This window comes from Cydia fagiglandana, chromosome 10 (genome assembly GCF_963556715.1).
Source record: "Cydia fagiglandana chromosome 10, ilCydFagi1.1, whole genome shotgun sequence".
In the NCBI taxonomy this organism is placed as follows: Eukaryota; Metazoa; Arthropoda; class Insecta; order Lepidoptera; family Tortricidae; genus Cydia; species Cydia fagiglandana.
Genome location: NC_085941.1, coordinates 9,351,065 through 9,372,130, shown reverse-complemented (window position 1 = coordinate 9,372,130; position 21,066 = coordinate 9,351,065). Strand labels below are relative to the sequence as shown.

At 40.1% G+C, this 21,066-nt stretch overlaps 2 protein-coding genes and 1 non-coding gene across 4 annotated transcripts; 1 reads left to right on the top strand and 2 right to left on the bottom strand.

The window, feature by feature from the left end:
* LOC134667838 (dehydrodolichyl diphosphate synthase complex subunit nus1) lies at window positions 1-2,409 on the top strand. Its single transcript, XM_063525224.1, has 2 exons — window positions 1-397; window positions 866-2,409. Exons 1-2 carry the CDS (start codon window positions 97-99, stop codon window positions 1,321-1,323), a joined length of 759 nt encoding a protein of 252 aa, XP_063381294.1. The 5' UTR covers window positions 1-96; the 3' UTR covers window positions 1,324-2,409.
* Window positions 2,410-3,014: 605 nt separating this feature from the next.
* On the bottom strand, window positions 3,015-13,296 carry LOC134667837 (arginine/serine-rich protein PNISR-like). Of its 2 annotated transcripts, XM_063525223.1 has the most exons (12): window positions 12,821-13,296; window positions 10,890-10,980; window positions 10,525-10,680; window positions 9,755-9,873; window positions 9,305-9,477; window positions 8,567-8,740; window positions 7,054-7,159; window positions 6,775-6,840; window positions 5,565-5,641; window positions 4,492-4,609; window positions 3,504-4,257; window positions 3,015-3,123 (listed from the first exon to the last, which is right to left on the bottom strand). In XM_063525223.1, the coding sequence occupies exons 1-11, from the start codon at window positions 13,107-13,109 to the stop codon at window positions 3,521-3,523; spliced, it is 2,106 nt and encodes a 701-aa protein (XP_063381293.1). In that variant the 5' UTR covers window positions 13,110-13,296; the 3' UTR covers window positions 3,015-3,123; window positions 3,504-3,520. The 2 variants fall into 2 exon arrangements, with proteins under 2 accessions (XP_063381293.1, XP_063381292.1); XM_063525222.1 differs by having other exon boundaries at window positions 3,015-4,257.
* A 6,045-nt stretch (window positions 13,297-19,341) lies between these two features.
* Window positions 19,342-19,452, bottom strand: LOC134668439 (U6 spliceosomal RNA). The gene has a single exon (XR_010098776.1). It is a non-coding gene; the product is annotated as a U6 spliceosomal RNA (small nuclear RNA).
* Window positions 19,453-21,066: the final 1,614 nt, after the last annotated feature.

Sequence of the window (21,066 nt, the reverse complement as noted above, 5' to 3'; positions counted from 1 at the left end):
GTCCAATTTTGCCGAAAATTTCGCGAAAATATTAAAATGATCAAATAAAACAAGTGGTTAACATTTATTTAAAGGGCCCAAGTTAATGCATCGAATATGCTGTCGAGATTGTTAGGAGAATTTCTTTTATTTCTCGTACATTTGATTGTAAACGTACTTGTTGCTGTTCAGAATGTTTATCACCAATTTTGGACTAAGAGGGATGATTTACCAACGTGTGAGCTGACGAAGAGGGACATCAGTATTGTCATGGAACATGTGCCAAGATTGAGAAAGAAGTTGCATCATCTGGTTGTGCTGGCCCACACGGAGTATCACTCTCTCAGCGATCTAGCACGCGTTGTGATCTGGAGTCTCGTGGCCGGGATACCGTACGTCAGCTTGTATGACGTCACAGGTAAACATAGATCTAACCATTATGTATCCAATAGTAATCTATCTTTTAATCCACTGTTATGATGCAATTGTCTAATCTAATAACCTTGAGTATTGGTTGTTATCAAGTTTGTTAGAACAATTAGTAAAAATAAAGAACTGTTGTTAACAAATTACTAACAAAATCATCACCTAAAACTATGTAATACTTGTACATTTAGCAGGATTCAAATGATTTAAAAATCCATTACATTATCTATTCCTTGCTAACAACCAAAAGTACTTAACTATTAGCTCAGATCCGTTCCACAATTTATCATTTCTGTTTGCTCAGTTGGTGTTAACTTTCGTCTAAATCAGATGTTTAACTTACTCCATATATTATGTTATTTACACATACATTTTACGGTTAACCTGTAAGAATAGTTGCTAAGTGAAATAAATAAAAAATAAAAAGAGTTAAATATTACATGCTCATATTTTTTTGCAGGTAATCTAAAGCAAGATGAGGAGAAACTGTTTCATAAGATTGAACAGCAGAAGAAAGGTGTTCCCGGCTATATTAAATGGGCAAATAAACCAGATTTAAATGGTTATACCAATGGTGTGAATGCACACACAGTGATTGTCAACATATTTAATTCTTACGACGGAAGACCCAAAATTGCGCAGTGTGTGAGTCATATTGCGGCAGAGGGTAGTATAGAAAACCACAAAGAACTCACGGTAGAAGAATTGAATTATAGACTTAACCTCATGTACCCTTCCATTCCAGACCCAGATTTAGTTATTTATACAGGACCAGTGTGCCGCACAAGTGGTTTTCTACCATGGCAAATTAGGCTTACAGAATTTATACAGTTATCTTTAGACCATAGTGTAAATGTTAAGAGTTATATAGGTGCTCTGTACAAGTATAATAAATGTGATCAAAGGTTTGGTAAATGAAACCTTGTAACTTATAGTGCTAGGCCTAAGTGTTATGGTTAGGTAATTATTTATTATTTTAACATCCCGTATAGTAATTGAAATAATATCACAAATTATGATAACAAGTTAAATTATTAGAAGACTATTTTAAACAACAATGCATGGCCTTATTGTCAGTAACACTAAGTTAATGTGCATTTACTAAGTCATTTTGGAGAGTTCAATAGTACCTAAATAAATAACAATATAAAATTAATAATTTTATACAGCTGTATTAGCTATGGCAGGGGTTTCCAAACTGTACGCCGTGGCGAACTTGGGAACCCCTGAGCTATTGTAATCTCCAGTGTTCAAAAATATCTGATGGTTACTGTGTACTATTTGTTGTATGTTGGTATGTATTATTATTTATTAGTCCTATTAGCGTTTTACTATTTCCAACTTGAGTACACTAAGTATTGTTACCAAGTCAAACAACAACATTAATAATTAAATTGGTAGGTATCTACTTATCTTGAAGAAGGTAATGTTTGTAACTTTTGTAAGTTTCAAATAAAATCGTTAGTTTGGTTAGGACTTGTTATTTTCAGTGAACACTACTTACATATGACTTAGACTTAATTTTGTATCAACTGTGATATAAATAAGTTCAGCAACCAATTTTATGTTTCCACATATAAATAGCACACTATATTAACAAAATATATATCGTGTATATGGCATATCGTGTGAGTCGTGGGAGGAGCTTGCCACTCGGAGATCGGACTGGCGAACTGCGGTCAACATAGGTCTCAACGACTTCGAAAGTGCACGCCTCGAAGATCTTGCTCTCGCGGTAGCCCCTCAGATTCGAAAATCTCGACCCAAGCCCTCCTACACATACACTTACGACTCGAATGGCGAGCTTTACAGCATGTCTTGCGGCCGGAAGTTTAAAACAAAACTCGTCACGTTCGAGCCCATGCACGTCAGGCTTTAATGAATACCAGAGGGCCTACCGCGAACTACGTTCGACGTTTTGCCTCTCTGTCGCACTTGTAAATTCGTACGTAAGTGTGACAGGGAGACAACACGAACGTGGTTCGCGGTAGGCCCTCTGATACTGATTTGTCCGGGTGTAGCCGTCGACGGATACGTCTGGGAGGACATAAATAGCCAAATATAAAAGCTTAATAACACATTGTTTTTTTTTTCTATATCCCGTTTTCCTGACCAGTCAAAATAAAGGGCACGTTTCTTTAACCCTTTGAACGCCAGACGGCGCGCGAATATGCCGTGCCCCGGACGCCAGGCGATAGCGATTATTTAAGCGAAATTGAACTTTACGGAGTCTCGCGTAAATTCCTATTGAATTGGAGAAGACGGCTGTGGCCGTCGTTGGCGCCCTTTCCGATGACGTCTACAGCAGTCTGTGGCGGTCAATGGGTTAAAGAAATGAAAAATCCTCATCTCATATATTTAACATAAATACCCACCCTACATATTTTGAAGATACTACAATAATTTTAGCTCTATAATTCTCTTCTTCTTAAAGGTTGTTATAATCTTTAATAATAATTAGAATGTGGCATTTTATCCACAAGAGTGGCAAAGTGCCTAATTAAAAATTAAGATGCAAATTTTGAGTTTGCAGCACGCCACCATGGTTGCAACCGCAAGTGTGACGCCCAATTATAGTCATAAGTATTAAAGTATATAAATAAAACAAGTTTTGTTTACTTTTAGATTTATTGGAATAAAGGTAATGCAACAAAGCTAGTGCACTTAAAATATTATACACAAATACTATATACACCTGAAGCAAGCCCTAATCACCACCTGCAAGAGAAAAAAATAAAAATAATATATCACAGCCTTTTCGCAATGTGGTATGCCAGAAACACAATCATAAGTCGCATCAAGTTCATGTCAATCTTATCTTTAAAATCTATTATTTTTATAGTTATCATTATCGTGAAATATATGATTGCAATATCATTGTGTTTCTGGCATGTTTACAGTACTTTATTCCTACATTGGACATGATTCCGCTTAAAAGTGTAAAGTATAACTAAATAGAAGGTTTAATTAAAAGAAGGCACGAAAAAAGCGCAGTTAAAACTAGTGTTAAAAACTATTCGTTATCTTTTACGCTAATTAGTGGCACTTATCGGGTATACACCGTGTGCTTAATCTAAATAATAGAAAAGAAATACAACCTGTAGCGTCGGTGGGTTCATCGGCGGTGTCGGGAGCGGCTGCGGCTGCGATCGCGCCGTCGGTCGTCCCTATACCGCTCATACCTATCGTACTTGTCGTGCTCGCGGTCGCGTTTGGAGCTGCTTCGGTCGTACGACCTCTTCTCCCGCCGCCGGTCCTCCGACCGGTCCCGCGACCGGTAGCTCGTCGACCGCGACCGCTTCGACCTCTTCCGAGGCCTTTCCTCGTCGGACTCATCCCTATATTTATCCTTGTGTCTGTCGTAATCCCTACTCCGTTTGTACTTGTCGTAGTCGTTTCGTTTAGATCTAGATTTCTCCTCATAATCGTCGTAGTGTTTCGTTCTGGAGTGGCGGTCTCTGTCGTCCTTCTCTGACTTGTGAGACTTTTCCTTCTTTTGTTTCTTTGATTTGTGCCTGGAGTCTTTGGAGGAGGATCGTTTGCGCTTTTTGGGTTTGGTTTCTACTTTGATTTCGGGTTCGCTAGGGGAAGACGATTCGCTGGAGCTGGAAGAGTCTTCTTCTGAATCGCTGGATGGCGAGGAAGAGCGCTCCTTGTTGTTTTTGGGCGGGCTCGGAGTGCGCTCGCGTTTGCTCGACTTCTTTGGTTTCTCCTCTAGAATAATGTTCAGTTTCCGGACTCCATCGACCTTGTCTACGGATTTGTGGTTGTTTTTCTTGTCTCTGGACATGCGACGTTCCGGGGGCTTTTCTGGCGTGTCGCTGTCCACGGGTGGCGGCGTCGCTGACGCACCTGGATTGGAAATAACTTAGTATATACTAAATCTATTTGTGTAGCAGTAAAGTAAATTGCGCTCAGCATTTATTTCTTGAACTTAACGTCTCGAACGAGTTACATGGAAAGCAATTTGGGAACGGAGTAGTCATTAAGAGGTGGTTTAATTTGAGGAATCCAAGTTCATTGTGATTTAAGCGTTCGACTCGTGAAGGCCTTGATTTGCCGGTTGCGTCCAGTCCGTGGCCTTACGTGTGTGCGGCTCCGGGGTGGCGGGCGGCGATGCTTCGCCGAGCTCCGCCCGTCGCACCTCGGCCTCGATCTCGCGCGACGTCCGCTCGAACTCCACTCGCTTGCGCTTGATTATGTCCTGTGAGATAAAGTCATTGTCAATTTTTCTGTAGTCTTCATACATTCGATTTCCTAATCTGCGACTTCTGATCTTGTTTTGTTTTTGTCCGTTTTATTTAAACCTGTTTACGTGCAATAAAGTGACATACATACAATGTCTATGCTTTAAATTCGGGAGCAGCTAACATCTATTCCGGTTCTAATAGTTCTGTAGTGTAAAATGGTGTAGAAATGCTCTCGTACGCGCCCAGCCCTGCGCACACACACACCGGTGACATGGCGTCGCTGTAACTGAGACGGTAATGTTCACCTGCAACTGCTGGTCCGTGAACTCGTCCTGCTGCTCGCCGCCGCTGTCCTCGCTGCTGCTCTCGTACGCGCCCAGCCCTGCGCACACACACACCGGTGACATGGCGTCGCTGTAACCGAGACGGTAATGTTCACCTGCAACTGCTGGTCCGTGAGCTCGTCCCGCTGCTCGCCGCCGCTGTCCTCGCTGCTGCTCTCGTACGCGCCCAGCCCTGCGCACACACACACCGGTGACATGGCGTCGCTGTAACCGAGACGGTAATGTTCACCTGCAACTACTGGTCCGTGAGCTCGTCCCACTGCTCGTCGCCGCTGTACTCGCTGCTCTCGTACGCGCCCAGCTCTGCGCACACGCACACCGGTGTCATGGCGTCGCTGTAACTGAGACGGTAATGTTCACCTGCAACTGCTGGTCCGTGAGCTCGTCCCGCTGCTCGTCGCCGCTGTCCTCGCTGCTCTCGTACGCGCCCAGCTCTGCGCACACGCACACCGGTGTCATGGCGTCGCTGTAACCGAGACTGTAATGTTCACTTGCAACTGCTGGTCCGTGAGCTCGTCCCGCTGCTCGTCGCCGCTGTCCTCGCTGCTGCTCTCGTACGCGCCTAGCCCTGCGCACACGCACACCGGTGACATGGCGTCGCTGTAACTGAGACGGTAATGTTCACCTGCAACTGCTGGTCCGTGAGCTCGTCCCGCTGCTCGTCGCCGCTGTCCTCGCTGCTGCTCTCGTACGCGCCCAGCCCTGCGCACACACACACCGGTAACATTGCGTCCGGACACAGAAGATGATATAGTACAAGTCGAGCTAAAATGACGTCTAACACTGCATACGACAAACGGCTACCCGAGTCACGGTATGGATCGAAATTACACGAACATATGCAGTTATGATTCCTAGCACTACTTTCATTTCATTTTAAGTTGGGACAGTCACTATTACCGACGACGGTTATTATTATTTAGTGCTATATAATATTTCAGATTCCTAAAAAAAGTGTTAGCATTAGCGAAAACATAAGATTGCAAGGCAAGACAGGAATTAAACTCTATCTTTATTTCTAATCTATGTCTTGTCCTTATTGTTTTGATGTAGTTTGCAGTATTTTGTTCTTGTATTTTTTTTATAAATTGCGTTGTTGCACGTCATTTTAGCTTTAAGATACTATCGGATCTTTCGAATGATAAATCAGAGGCCAGTATTTTATTTAGAAATTACCATTACTAGTAAATATAGGTATAACAGGCACGCTTACAAATAATTTAACATCGAAAATAATTTATTCGTTTCTTACCAATAAATCCATAAAAGACAATGTATTTAAACATTGTCAAATTAAACTGTATTGCCAAGGACAATACAAAATTTAAAATTTTGACGAAGAATTTCTGAAAAGAAAAGGTCACCTGGCGCTATGATGGTTACGTCATTACTTTTATAAATAATCTTGCTTTTAAAATATTTTATGAACATAAATAATATTTATTACTAGTGCGACTTTCATATGTGTAAAGGTGGCAGTAGGTATACCATTCACCGTGTAGGTCATAACGGAACCGACTTTCAACATAATTCCATAGGAAAGTTCAGCACCAGCGATGAAAAACACTCGCGTCCTTTCGCGGATGGTAAAAATAAATTACGTAGGTACACATACTGCGAGGTTAAATGTTAACAACTGCATTGCTTGTTACTGTAACAAGTATTCATAAATTTGACAAAACCATCATAAACGGTTTACGTAACAATCTGGCAAACTTCAAGATTAGGAGATTGTTACATGCTTAAACATAAACAGTGCTTAGATATTAAGGTATGTGCAACATTTTCAGTTTGCGAGAAAGTCCGTATATAAATTCCACAAGAAAGTAACTCACCAAGACCACTAGCGATAGCAGCGAGCGCCTTGGACTTGCTAGCTTTGATGGCGTTGAGACGCGACGCTTTTACCATATAAATAAAACCAATATTAATCACACACACCACATGTATTCATCTGTATCTGAAATAAGACTTTATTAGGTATAAAAATAGGGCACAGTTTAGCACATCACAGTTTCTTGATCACAGTAAGTAAGTATATCACTATCAGTGCACTCGTTGTATATGACAATGTCTTCCGGCCGGTAAGGCAATATGGTGGATAGTGGAAATACCTTGTGCGGCGTTATACCGGGCCAACTCTTCTTGGCTCACCATATGAATCTCGTGGTCGGTCACTTCAAGTAGGATCTCAGTGAGTGAACGCCGAACTGTCAGCATCTATAGACACAAGTTTTGAGTATTTTGGTTTCTCGATTAAGTTTCACATTTTATGAAGCAGCAAATGGAACGAATGATGAATGAATTAATAATAAAGAATATGGAGATGAGAATTGTGAATTTAAAATGGCGCTGACGGTTTTGTGTATAGCCGTTTTTTTTTATGCATTATCTATATATTTTAGTTTAATATTCTTTACCAACTAAGGACAAATTAAAAACAAAAATTACTGCTGTGTGTTGAGACAGTTCAATTAATGAGATTGCTTTGATAAGGTTTCGATCTACTACATTTTGTAGCCTTTTGATTCGATTAAAACTGACTTTCAAAAAGTGTAATGGAGCTCCTAAGGCTGCAGATAGGACGCACGCCACCATTCAGAACAGGCTCATTCAATTCTATACATTAGATCGCGTCGTTCAAGCGGGGTGGCGCGAGCGGTAGCTGCGTAGACGGTCGGGTGCGTCAGTCCGTGGCTTATTGTGGAACGACACCATACGAGGGTCGCACTGAAATATTCGGGAATGGGACACTTAGAAATAACATAATAGAAAGAGGCATATAATTTATAAAAATGTAACTCTTTATAAAACTTTTAAGGTATATTTCATTTGGTTGTCATTTGTATTTAAGAATTACTGGCAATTTGAAAATTGTATGTCGAACATTATTTGAATTTTTGGCAAAGTGATTTTTCCGATCAAATTTTTAAACGGTTTTCAATATGCCCTCAGCGAACAAATAAAAGTTACAATGGGCTTCTGTTATTTTTTTATGAACTAGAGTTCATCGTACGCTCGTTTGCGGTTAAAATTAAATATGAAAGTCACTTTCATTTTATCCCATAGATGATCTTAAAGAAGCATGTCATTCCAAAGCGACGTCAAAAATTAAAATCGCATTTGTGCTGTTAATTAAAAAGACTGCCAAAAAAGTTGCATATCGGCAGATTTCGACATTCCTAAATATTCATATGACAACAGTAAAAAAATATTATATATTATATATATATGTAAAAAAACTTCAATTCCGTTGGCTACTCCACGAATTTCATACAAAACCACTAAGGCTCCAAAATCGCCATACAAAAAGGACTTTGGGATTATGAGCCGTGTGCATTACAGAATGATTACTTTCAAAAGAAAATTTATATGCGTGGTCAGTTTGAGATTAAGTATGCATTAAAATAAAGATTGACTGTCTAGATGCGACAGTATTCTCTATTCCCGACATTTTCAGTGCAACCCTCGTACTCGTTGCGGCCTGAGGGCGGTATTCCATCTGTCCAATATCTTGGTCCAATGTTATCGCGTCCCACTTACCCATTAAGCAAAATGTGAGACGAAATACACTTAGGACAAAGAAATTAGGCAGGTGGAATACCACCCCGAGTAGTAAGCACTAACCACTTCCTGCATGATCTCCTCCTTGGAGCGCTGCGGAGGCTCGGGCGCGGGCTGCGAGTAGAGCGGCGGCGCGGGCGCGGGCGCGGGCGGCGCGCCGAGGTCGGGCGGCGGCGGCGGCGGCGGCGGCGCCTCCGCGCCCTCCCTCTCTTCCGATTCGCCTTCCGAATCTGTGTCCTGTGAGAAAGTATGAAACTTTTAATGGGGTAAAGGTGTAGAGGGCCCGGGTGTTAGGAACGAAACACTTAGGGTCGGTTGCACCAAACGGTTCGTATCGTTAAAGAGTTCGCTAAATTTTTATGTATGGAAAGTTTCATAGTAAGGCGCCGGGACGCGCTGGCTGACGTTGATCAGTCTGTCAAATGTGGTTGGTGCAACTGGCCCTTAGGGTCGGTTGCACCAAACTGTTCGTATCGTTAAAGAGTTCGCAAAAATTTTATGTATGGAAAGTTGCATAGTAAAGCGCTGGGGAGCGCCGGCTGACGTTGATCAGTCTGTCAAATGTGGTTGGTGCAACTTGGTTTAAATTTCACAAATATGTCATTTCGCACCTATTATTTCGCAACCTTTTCGGCAATATGAAATCGCTAGAGATTCCATATTATTATCACTGTGACAAGACACAAAATCGTAGAGAAATAAAATTCCAGTGCGCGGCAACAACAACAATATGCGCGATAAAGTGCCGCACACAATAGGCATGGCGTTTAAATGGTTATAACAGAAGGTAATAGAACATACGAATTTGCTCTTAGGCGGCGGCAGCGGCTGCCCGCTGGCCTCCGCCTCGGCCTTCATCCGCTCGAGTTCCTGTTCTTCTAGAAGCTTCTTTTGCTTCTCTGCTTCTTCACGCGCTTGCTTCTCTTGCTCGCGCTCGATCGCACGCTGCTTTTCACGCTCCATCTTTTCTAGACCTGTGGAATAATCGTACCATGTATTGTGTTTTGCAATCGCCAAATAAAATATTTACATATACATATGTATTATCATATTCATTCAGGTTTTCTCACGGTGTTTTCCTTCACCGAAAAGCGACTTCTGAAAAACTCATTGGTACGAGCCGGGGTTTGAACCTGCGACCTCAGGATTGAAAGTCGCACGGTCTTACCGCTAGGCCACCAGCGCTTAGATATTGTATATCTATCATCTATAATTCTATATGACACAGAGTAGAGTTTTGAGTGTACATACCTTCTCTAATCCACGCGGGCAGCTGCCTTCGTTTCGCCGCATCGATGGTGGGTGTGGGCGCCACCGCCGGGACCATCACCGGCTCTATCACTGGCGGTGCTACAGGTGGCGCCTTTTCCCTGTACATATACAATGGTTAAACATTGTCAATGGTTCCCTCCACAAGCACAGAATAAATAATAGTACTAGGTACAGAAGATTCACTCTCTAACAAAACGCGTCTGTTACGAACAGGACAGATATGACCGCTAGGTGGCGACAGCGCCATGCGCGGCTTATGGCTAGCCGCCAAAATTGGTGTGGGACGGATGTACTTGTAGCTACCTGTTGCAAAGTGACGAAATCGCGGAGTGAGCCACGCCTGGCAGAAGTCGCTTTGAGCAAGGGGCCGTGGACAAGTGATGACAGCCTATTATCTCTCTTTAGTACTAGTACAGCAGCTTTTAACTTTATTATGGATACAGTAAGAATTAAAAAAATAAAAATATTCTAGGGAAAGTCTATATATATAGTAGGGGCTAACTTTGGTGAAAACAATCACTCATTAGAAGAAAGTTAGGCGAACAACACCATTGACAAACTATAGTTGAGTTATAAGGGATGAAGTTTATGCATTTTATGGTGCAGAATATAAATTTTTATAAGGTAAATGAAAAATCTCAGGATTCCTGTCTAATCCTGCCCAGGCATGATTTTTTTAAGACTCTTGTGCTACTATAAGTCTATATTGATTTTCAAAAATGTTCTATGAGGATTGTCCACGAAGGTACCTTGGTCGATGCGAGCGGTGGCTCCTCGATGACTTGGAGTCCCTGTTGCTCCGCTTGGTGCGGTCACGCGAGGTGCTCCGGTTGTTGTTCTCGGGCTGCGGCGCCGTCCAGTATCCGTGCTGAAACGTCGGCGCTCCCACGCCCGCTGTTGTGTATCTGTATAGCAGAAGTTTGAAACAACATTTATTTCATTTCATAGACACATACACATAGTATAAATAAACATTTTTTAGTTTAAATCATGGGTCTTGTCTATGATCTCTTAATTAATAGACAAATTGCAGCAAGAAGCAATCACGCGTAGAACAAAGTACCCGGTAAATAATCCAGGCCTAATAAAATAATTGTAAACAAAATGTGTTTACCCAGGCATTGCAGTAGAGCCATCTGGTGGTACAGTGTAGCCATCTATCATGCCTGGAATCATAGCAGCGTCTGACTGCATGTTGCCCCATCCTGGAAATATATAAGTTATTATATTATTATATATTACTAGCTTTTGCCCGCGACTTCGTCTGCGTGGAATTAGTAGGTACCAGCAGCTAGAGTAAGTACAGTGCCTGGATAAAATCTAATAGCAATTCGAGCATGATATGCTTTCGTTTACACCAATTAATAGGCACTTCATTAATTTTCTCATTTCCACCCCTCTTTTCACCCTCTTTAGGGATGACTTCTGACATAAAAACTATCCTATGGCTTAAACTATCTCTATGCTAAATTTAAACTAAATCCGTTCAGCGGTTTAAGCGTGAAGAGGTAACAGACAGACAGACAGACACACTTTCGCATTTATAATATTAGTATGGATTATATGTGAATGCACAGGCAGCTTAAAGCTAAAACATGCACATCAATGTCCACTTGTGTTTGGTAGTCTACGAAAGTGTTCATCGAGTTTGTTTTTAAAAGAGTTTATCGAAGGTGCAGTTACAGCAAGAAATAGTAAAACAAACGGCCATATCTTTTATTTTAACTTAGAAGTTTGATTTTTTACAGCTTCAAGCCGGGACTGTAGACCTGAGTATATGATTTAAATTTCAACTCGATATCTCCACGCGTTCCCAATATAAAGGATCTTGACAGACAGACAACAAAGTGATCCTATAAGGGTTCCATTTTTTTTCCTTTTGAGGTATGGAACCCTAAAAATTGTAGTAATATGACAATTGCTCACTCCTTGAAGGAGCCTATGGACTTATTCTGTCCTGAATCTGTAGGTGCCAGGTTTTTTAAGACTAGTTCTTTGAGTAGATAGTTGTGAAAATTGTGCTAACAAGTGGAGACTCAATTCCTACAAAATGTCTAGTTTCCATCATTCTTGTTTATCAGTATTGCATTGTAGAACAAAAACACTAGGCGATCATAAAACTAGCCAGTTAATTTTCTTCAAGGTGAGTGAAATCACTGTCTGTACTAAGAAACTTCAATTATAAATGTTACAAAATATACTGATGATATGAAATTAGATTTCTATTCTGTTTGTAAAATACTTTAATTAGTAATTTAGAATTTTATAAGCTTGGAATTTTGTTGTTTAATTTTTTAGGGTGTATTCATTCAGCGTCATCAGCAAAGATATAAATCACTTCACTTATGTCAAGAGTTACATCTCCTTATAATGGCTTTGAGCCCAGGGCCATCAGGGGTTTCAGTCATCAGGGGTTATCAGGGGTGATCAGGGGATCAGGGGTTTAGGGGTACTGTACTTATATTAAAAATAATCATGGTCATCATCATACTGGCATGTTTAAAATGGCATGGTCTGGTGTACCAAGTAATCTGGCACTAAAATTGGGATACAAATGATCATTCTATGCCCTAATTTACTATGTGCACTAACATTTTCGCTCTTTAATCTCTTTATAAATGGCAATTTTTTTAAATATTTAGTAAAATGTATTTCTACAACACACTAAAAAATACATCGATAATATGCAGATTTGCTCTAACTTCCTGTAAACCAAATTTTCCAGTAATCTGGCTCTCTTGTGGCAGATTGTACTATACCTGCAGTTTCTATGAAGTGCCCTATGATTAGTAAAAATTGTGTTTATTGAATAAGTTCCTTATTAGTACAAATAACTTGCTGGGATCCAGAGAAAACCTTAAAAGTAGTATCCACATTGAGCCGGATCAAGGGTTAGATATATACCATGCAATGTCAACATCCTAGTATAAATAAACAACAAAGAATGGAGAGATGATTTATATTATGTTAGTTGTAGATTTACCTGAACGATCTATACTTACTTTAAAGGACAAATATGAGACTGACAAGTATCAGAAGCCTTACCCCACTGATTCCAGTTATTGCCCCAAGAGTTAGAGTTAGTGTTCCAGTCAGCTGGCCCCGACGCGTCGCTGTTTGTGTCGGGATTTTCCACCTCCATGGGTGCTTCGCCTTCTTCCATGTCGGTCTTCGTTGGCACGCCGACTATGGCCGCTGCCTCTTTCATAGCTATCCATTGTTGAGCTAATGCGGCCCAGTCTACAGAGTTGGAATCTACATTTTGATACGCAGTAGGATTCAAGGCCCACTGCGTGGGATATGACGGGTTCACGGCATCTTTGCCGGAATACATTTTGGCTAAAATTTATTTATTTACACAGTAAATATTAAAGGTACTCTTAACATATAGAATTAGCACTTCATAGATTGGATTGGCACTTCATAAAAGTAAGAATAATACGATTCACGACAAAATATCCACATATCACAGCAAAAATCCCACATTTCATTTCATTTAGAAAGAATGAACTTTTTTTAATGTCGATTGATAAAATGTTGCCTTTAGTAAAAAAATTGTGGAATAGCAACCCTCTTCGTTTCCTTTTAGCCCAAGAAAGATACGCTTACGTTAAACATTAATTAGTAATAGGCAATTTTTTTTTTATTCCTGTTCTTTAGATCATTTTAAGATACTTTATTTTCGAATCCAACCAACTTTCCCTCCGGAAGTAGGTAAAAAAAAATAGTTTAAAAAAAGAGCCGTTCTTGTTTGTTAAAAATAGTAATAGTATTTTTAGTTCGTAAACGTGACGAAAATAATATATATAATGAGTCGACAATGGAATCGGTCAAAATATTTACACGAAAAATAACTAATTCAATAAATTGCGGGACCTCACGGATATACGTCGTAACTTGATATAAAAAAAAAGTTATAATTAAGTCTTTGATTTAATTACCATAAAACTACTTCATTAAGCTATTTATCCGAGAATCCAACATCAATATTATTTGTATCACTTTTATATATATTTACGCCTTAAACGTGCTAGAAAAAATGGTTATAGATATAATTTCTAGCAGACTTTGTTCTGATAACGTTCAAAGTGATATTCAATACACAATCACACTAAAACATGGTCAATGTAATAAATAAGAGCAATTTAACAAATTCGCTAAATGAAACTACCAAATTTGAACTCTGTGCGCTAATGCTAAGGATTACATTTCCTTGCGGCGCGCGGGTACAGTTTCAATGCGGGCGGTGGCGGGAGTTCGTGCCAAGGACGCGTGGATAGTATGTAGGTAAGTATGTACTTAACTACAAGTTGCTACAAGTGACAGGCCAATTCGAACGTGCGCGGGCGTCCCGCTCGCACCAAATATTTGTGCGGCCAAGTCTGAGCGAAATGAACGCGCGCGTGAATGATAGCTAATTAAAAATAACTGATATAATTTCCAACATTATTTTAATATTGGTTGATGTTCAAATTATACACGTCAGTCGTCAACGTTATGACCCACTACAAAAATAAAAATTTCGCATGACTATCGTTTTTATTTAATTTCAGAATGGCATAGTGTGGAGTGGCATTATAACAGGGATACTTATTATCGTAGTCATTTGACAGTTTTGGTGACACTTTCACATTCTGTCACAGCGAAGTGTGTAGGCCCACTCTTTAATTTTATATTAAAGTCTATCCAACAACTTTGTCAGTAGAAAAAGGCGCGAAATTCAAATTTTCTATGAGACAATAACCTTTCGCGCCTAAGCGTCTGTAGACTTTTTTTTTCAACTAACGTATTATATTGACTACTTCGTGCTCTTTCTATTCATAACTAGTTTACGTTCCTAAGTTTCAGAAAGCCCCCTCTCGCTGTCTGCGAAAATCGACGCCACACTCGCGTTCGCGGCTTCACGCCGCGATTCGCGCACGAGTGTGGAGGAGGCTTAATAAGTATAACATAGTATAATAATAGTCGACGCCAAAGATATGTTTACACTTTTGCACCTTATTCCTTTGTAATAAGGCCAAAAGTACGGCTTTAAAATGACAACGTTTTACACAAAAATAAAACGCTAATTACATAACTTACCATATTCGGAACCTAAGAACAATATTGAGAGTGGCAACACTGTCACAGGAGGCTATTCATAAATTACGTCATTTCAAATTTGGGGCAGGGGGCAAAAATCGTCAAAAATAGATGACGTCATTTATGGACAGCCCCTAGGTCGTATTGTCTTTTTCTAGCATATACGTCCCTCTCTCCCCCACACTCCTACCACACAGGCAGGTTGCTTTGTCAGTTATACAAGATAAATTTTCAAGTCATTGTCTCAAAATTATACTTATGTGCACCATGCAGGATTAAAACTTTAGGTTCCGAATAGAGATGCACCGGATATTCGGTTATTATCCGGTATCCTATCTCGCCCTTATTTTAATATCCGGCCGGATACCGGATAGTAACTATGCTTGATATCGGAATATAATCGTACTCGATTATTATTTTAAAACAATTTAAACGTTCCATTCACTAGCTCGCGCACTAATTTCGTAGTGATAGACCTATATGAGTCCGTGCAAAAGTTCATTACGAAACAGGGCAAAACTTCCACAATGCTCACCTGAAAAATCGGAATGTAGGTATATTTCCGCCGGCCGAATATTCGGCGCCCGAATACCGAATATTCGGCCTATGGTCAGGCCGTATATCCGGTATCCTGTATGCGGCCAAACAACTATCCGTTGCATCTGTAGTTCCGAATATGGTAAGTTATTTAATTAGCGTTTTATTTTTGTGTAAACGCTGTCATTAAACAGCTGTACCGATATTCGGAACCTAAGAATAATATTGAAGCATGTTTGTTATCGCCTGGTGGTGGGAAGACGCCAAACCAATGTGATTATACATATCCTATGATATACTTATTCTTCTTCTTATTCTCCTACACATCCTGAACAAAAGACTGGAATCCTTTATAGCGAGACAGATTCCACAAGAACAGGCAGGCTTTGTGAGAGGAAGAGGGACACGGGAGCAAATCCTCAACATTAGGTTGGTGATAGAAAAGTGTAGGGAACATAACATCAGTGCCGCTATGTGCTTCATAGACTATGCAAAGGCCTTCGACTGCATCAGCTGGAAGAAAATGTTCGAGGTGATGAGCGAAATGGGGGTGCCAGATCACCTAACCTTTCTGGTCCAAAACCTCTACCTCAGTGGTAGATCCAGGGTGAGGATAGGGGAGTGTGTGTCTGAACCTTTCCAATCGGAACGCGGGGTGCGTCAAGGATGTATCCTGTCACCGCAAGTGTTCAATCTAATCGGTGAACATATCATGCGTAGGGTTTTAGAGAACCAGCAAGGCGGGATACGCATTGGCGGCTACCTCCTGAATAATCTGCGGTTTGCTGATGACACCACAATCATAGCCTCGACGGAAGCTGAACTCGCCGATATACTGGACCGGATTGATCGCATCAGCGCAGAATATGGTCTTCTGATCAATCGAAGTAAAACCAAACTGATGTTTGTCAACCGGAGCGGCCATCCACAGAGAACCAACGAGCTACGTGACCTTGATTCAGTACGCAAGTTTGTTTACTTAGGATCACAAATTAGCGATGACGGGGACTGTGATCAGGAGATAGTCAGGCGAGGTCAGATGGCAAAAGCAGCAGTGAAGCGACTTGAGAAGATCTGGAGGAACCGAGGAATTAACCGCAAAACAAAGATAAAGCTCATGCATACCCTAATCTTCTCAATCTTCCTGTATGCTTCCGAGACTTGGACACTGAAAGCCCGGGCACTTAGAAGGATAGACGCGTTCGAGATGTGGTGCTGGCGCAGAATGCTGAATATATCTTGGACTGAACGCCGCACAAACGAGTCTATCTTAAAGGAGCTCAATATCACCACAAGGCTATCCACCATCTGTACCCAAAGAGTCCTCAAATTCTTCGGCCACACAGTCAGACGCGGCACGGACACGCTAGAAAGGTGCATTATTACCGGGAGTGTCGACGGACGAAGGAGTAGAGGGCGTGCACCCAGTAGATGGTCAGATGTGGTACAAAATATTACCCAGACTTCGCTCCAGGCAACAATGCAGATGGCCGAAGATCGAGAGGCCTGGAGAGCAGTGGTAGGAAGAATAACCCATAGGAGTCACGTCCCTCAGACATGAGGTCACGACCACGAAGAAGAAGAGATATACTTATTATGTGTATGTAATATCATTATATTATAAATGTAGTACACCCTTTATTGTAACACCAATGAGGAGAGAGATATTTAGTAAAGTATACAATTTGATAGGTACATTTTGTATAATTAACATAGGTATATATGCCATTAAATAAATAAATAAATACTATAGGACAATTTTACACAGATTGACCTAGTCCCACAGTAAGCTCAATAAGGCTTGTGTTGTGGGTACTAGACGACGAAATATATAATATACACATATCTATAAACTAGACGGGCCCGCGGCTCCGCTCGCGTAAATGAAATATAGAGTTTATCTTATGTTTATTTAACTGCCGACATTACTATGTACATAATAATTAATAACACAGTCAGACAGGGTTGGATATATATGCAACCTTGCCAGGGTTTATAACTGTGATATCCCATTTCTTATTTAATTGTAGTCGTTACTTGGATAACTTAATTCGCAAATTTCTCAAAAAATGATGTGATTTGATGAATAAAAGGCAAGATTGTATCTTTTCATCTACGTAGGTATTTGTGACGTTCCACGGCAAAAGGTACTTTATGGCGGCTGCCGATTACGTCGCATAGCGCCGCAATAATATTGGAGCGATGCTATTATTAACGAATAATAGCGTAAGCGCCAACCACCATAAGGTACGTTTACCTGTGGGACGTCACATTTATAACAACTTGTTTCAACATAAAATTATTCTTTATTTTTATAAGCCTAGTTCCAAAACGTTCATTAGATTAATTTCCGCCTTAAGAATAATATGGACGATCACCGCCCATAAATCGATAATCGCCTTTTCATACAAACGTAGTCCCCATTTCCCTTTCTGGATATTAACATTACTTACTACGGCTACGGTGATGCAACGACCCAAAGTGAGTCCTGGCCTCCGACTCCAGATCACGCCATGTTTCTCGGTCTTGCGATAGCTCTCGCCAGTCAGCATGGCGGAGGTTGGGCAGGTCTAGAGCAACTACGTCGTTTCAGCGGTACCTAGGACGTCCATCGGCTGTCTCCCACTTCGTTGTCCCAAGTACGCTCTCGGCACGATCCTCTCCCATTCTCTTTGTGTCCGAGCCACGGAAGCTCAGCCGCTTTGGTCTCTCCAATACCCAAATATATCGCCAAATATATCGGAACACATTTTTATTATTTCTATGGCAACAAAGTTATATTACGATATATTTGGCTACTTTAGCCGTCACTATCTATTTCATACTGACTGTACATTTGCTTTATGAATGTGTAGTCGCCATTAGATATATATCGTAGCCACCAAGGTCGCTCAAAAATATCTGAATATACACTTTGATTACATTATACATAATTTACATGGTTCAGATATTTGTGAATACCTCATCCGCTCCGATATATCTGATGGTGACTTTCAGCAAGAAGAAAAATCTTACCTGGTCGAGTCGTATCTTATTACGCGAGAAAACAATTCCCGAATTGATTATATCTCTAAAGTCATCCCTTGAACTGATGGACTTCATATTAACGTATCAACTTTTTATTTTTGGGCTTTCTCGGCAGCCCGTTCCCCGGACGAATGGCAATGGTTGCCGAAGCCATAAAAGTCATCTGAATAATATAACTCGAAAATAAATTTAAAACAACGAAATGCAAATTATTAGTAATATGACAGAAGTCATTAGTATGGGGGCTACGAAGGTTGACATTGACAGCACTTTTTATTTTACTTCGAGTAAAAAAAGCCGAAATCACTGCATACCAACATAACAAACATAATTTTGGTTATTTGAAGATCGAAACGAAACCAACAGAGTTTCCGAAAATGGCCGATAGTCGTAAAATGAAGAATGTTATGAAAATTTCTTTTGCTTATTGTAAGTTAAATACGCATCGAAAGCGATAGTTTTTATGCTCTAGTTATATTCTCATATTTAGATAATAGATTAGAACAGCTTTTTCTTATCATACGTGCGTCTTATTCGTGAAACGTGTCAAAAACTTTTTTAGAAATTTGTAAGGTGCCATCTCTCTTCTTCCCTCGTTTTTTATCCCGTTCTGGTTTTTCGATTTTATATATATGATTTGCATTTGTGACCACCTGACGAAGCCTGCGTTGTGGATATCCTACCTAAAAATTTGATCATATTTTTATAGATGTTAAATAAAGACTTAGATAAAAAATTATATATATGTGAAGTGTAATTAAATCCAAAATAACAACTACATGCAAAAGTTCTTTTCCTTAATCTTTTAAGCTATAGGTAAGTAAGTACCTGCTAAATTATTTATTTAAGTACCTACCTACATTTTTACAAATATTTTATTCAAAATCAAACATCTAGTTGGAAAGAAATAAGTAGGTAGATAAAGAGTGAAATATTTCACGATTTCGTATGTCATTCTTGCGCAGAGCCATGCTAATCTCTCTCTGTTTCTAGTCAAATTTAAGTATATGAATTATGAATTGCCGAAGTACTAACCCACAATGGGATGTAGGTTTGTTCGTTACCTTGTATCTCTTTTTATCAGCACTTTTATTACTAAAAGTTTATTTGTGACGTCCCGCGATAAAGGTACCTTATGGCGGCTGGCGCTTATGCCGCATAGCGTTGCAATAATATTGGAGCGGCGTTAATAATAGCGTAAGCGCCAATCGCCATAAGGTACCTTTATCCGCAGGATGTCACATTCTGCTATATTATACTAACCCTGAACGGGATAAAAAGACAAATTGCTGATAGATACTTAGACAGATGAAACCTCCTCGCCATATCATAGTCTACCTTAATACGTAGGTTCTACGTAACGCGTATTAACTAGCCGTACCATTCGTATTCGAAAACACAAATCACTTGAAAACTGAAGGGTATGCCATTCACCATTTAAGTATTCAAATTTCAAACCTTATTATACACACAGAAAGATTTAAACTAACAAGACTCAGAAGAGACTTCATGTAGTATGTAATGGTAACACGTGCACGCTTTACTAACTCGATGTGTTTTTAAAGATATGTACTTCAGTATTTTCATTGGCATAGCCACGGTGCACGCAGGCAGCCTTTGAAAACACTTTCATGTCATATCATGGCATAAGCCGTTAGAAACTGTTTTTCACCACACCAACTCGGAAAGGCTTACTTTGCACTTCAAAAACTAAGAGCAAACTTACATTTTAATCACAAGTGAGGCAAAGTAATCAAATGCAAATTTTGAGTTGTTTTGTTATGTTTGCTGGTAGAATTGACTTTTAAATCATGATTTTGGATGATAAATATTTAATAACATTCATTTGTATTTGATTATTACATTTAATATTTGCTTCAGGTTGATGTAGTGAAAGATTTTGTGTTTCAATTGGGGCAAATTTTGTTTAACCCTCGTGCTTTGAAACCATCGCAACGCTCAAGATTCCATGTTTCGAATATTGATACTCGCAATATTAGCACGAGCGGTTAAACAATAACTTTGCCCCCTTGTAAAATAAATAACTATTTCAATATAGTCAGCTAAACTGAGGTACAAATTCAAAAACTCACCAGTAATTTAGCTTCACGACCTTCTAGATGGAAAAACAGCAAGCCAATGACTTGAAAATTTGCCTTGAATAACTGACAAAGCAACCTGCCTGTGTGGTGGGAGTGTAGGAGCGAGGGACGTATATGCTAGAAAGGAGCAATACGACCTACGACAGTGTTGCCACTCTCAATTTGAGATGCAATGGATAGTTGTTTGGTCGGATACCGGGTATTCGGCCTGACCATCGGCCGGCGGAATAATACCTACATTTCGGTTTTTAGGTGCGCATTGTGCAGGTTTTAACCTGTTTCGTGGTGAACGTTGGCGCGGACTCATTTCTATGTTCGAAATGAGTAGGTACCTACGCGTGCAAGTGAGTGGATGTGGATTTTTAAATTGTTTTGAAATAATAAACGAGTAAGTACAATATGACCGTGACTGTTTCTTAAATCCAATTTGTTTACTCTGAAATCTAGCAAAGTTAATATCCGGTATTCGGCCGGATAGTGGGTCACTAATGTCACTATCCGGTGCATCTCTACTCTCAATATTATTCTGAGGTTCCAAATATC

Bases quoted from the DNA above. Each gene is read 5' to 3' on its own strand.
- LOC134667838 (XM_063525224.1), top strand. From the start codon at position 97: ATGCTGTCGAGATTGTTAGGAGAATTTCTTTTATTTCTCGTACATTTG. The intron at 398-865 runs GTAAACATAGAT...ATTTTTTTGCAG, and splicing joins CAGCTTGTATGACGTCACAG to GTAATCTAAAGCAAGATGAG.
- LOC134667837 (XM_063525222.1), bottom strand. From the start codon at position 13,109: ATGTATTCCGGCAAAGATGCCGTGAACCCGTCATATCCCACGCAGTGG. The intron at 8,741-9,304 runs GTATGTTCTATT...ACTTTCTCACAG, and splicing joins CGCCGCCTAAGAGCAAATTC to GACACAGATTCGGAAGGCGA. The intron at 4,610-5,564 runs GTGAACATTACC...TTTATCTCACAG, and splicing joins TCACGGACCAGCAGTTGCAG to GACATAATCAAGCGCAAGCG.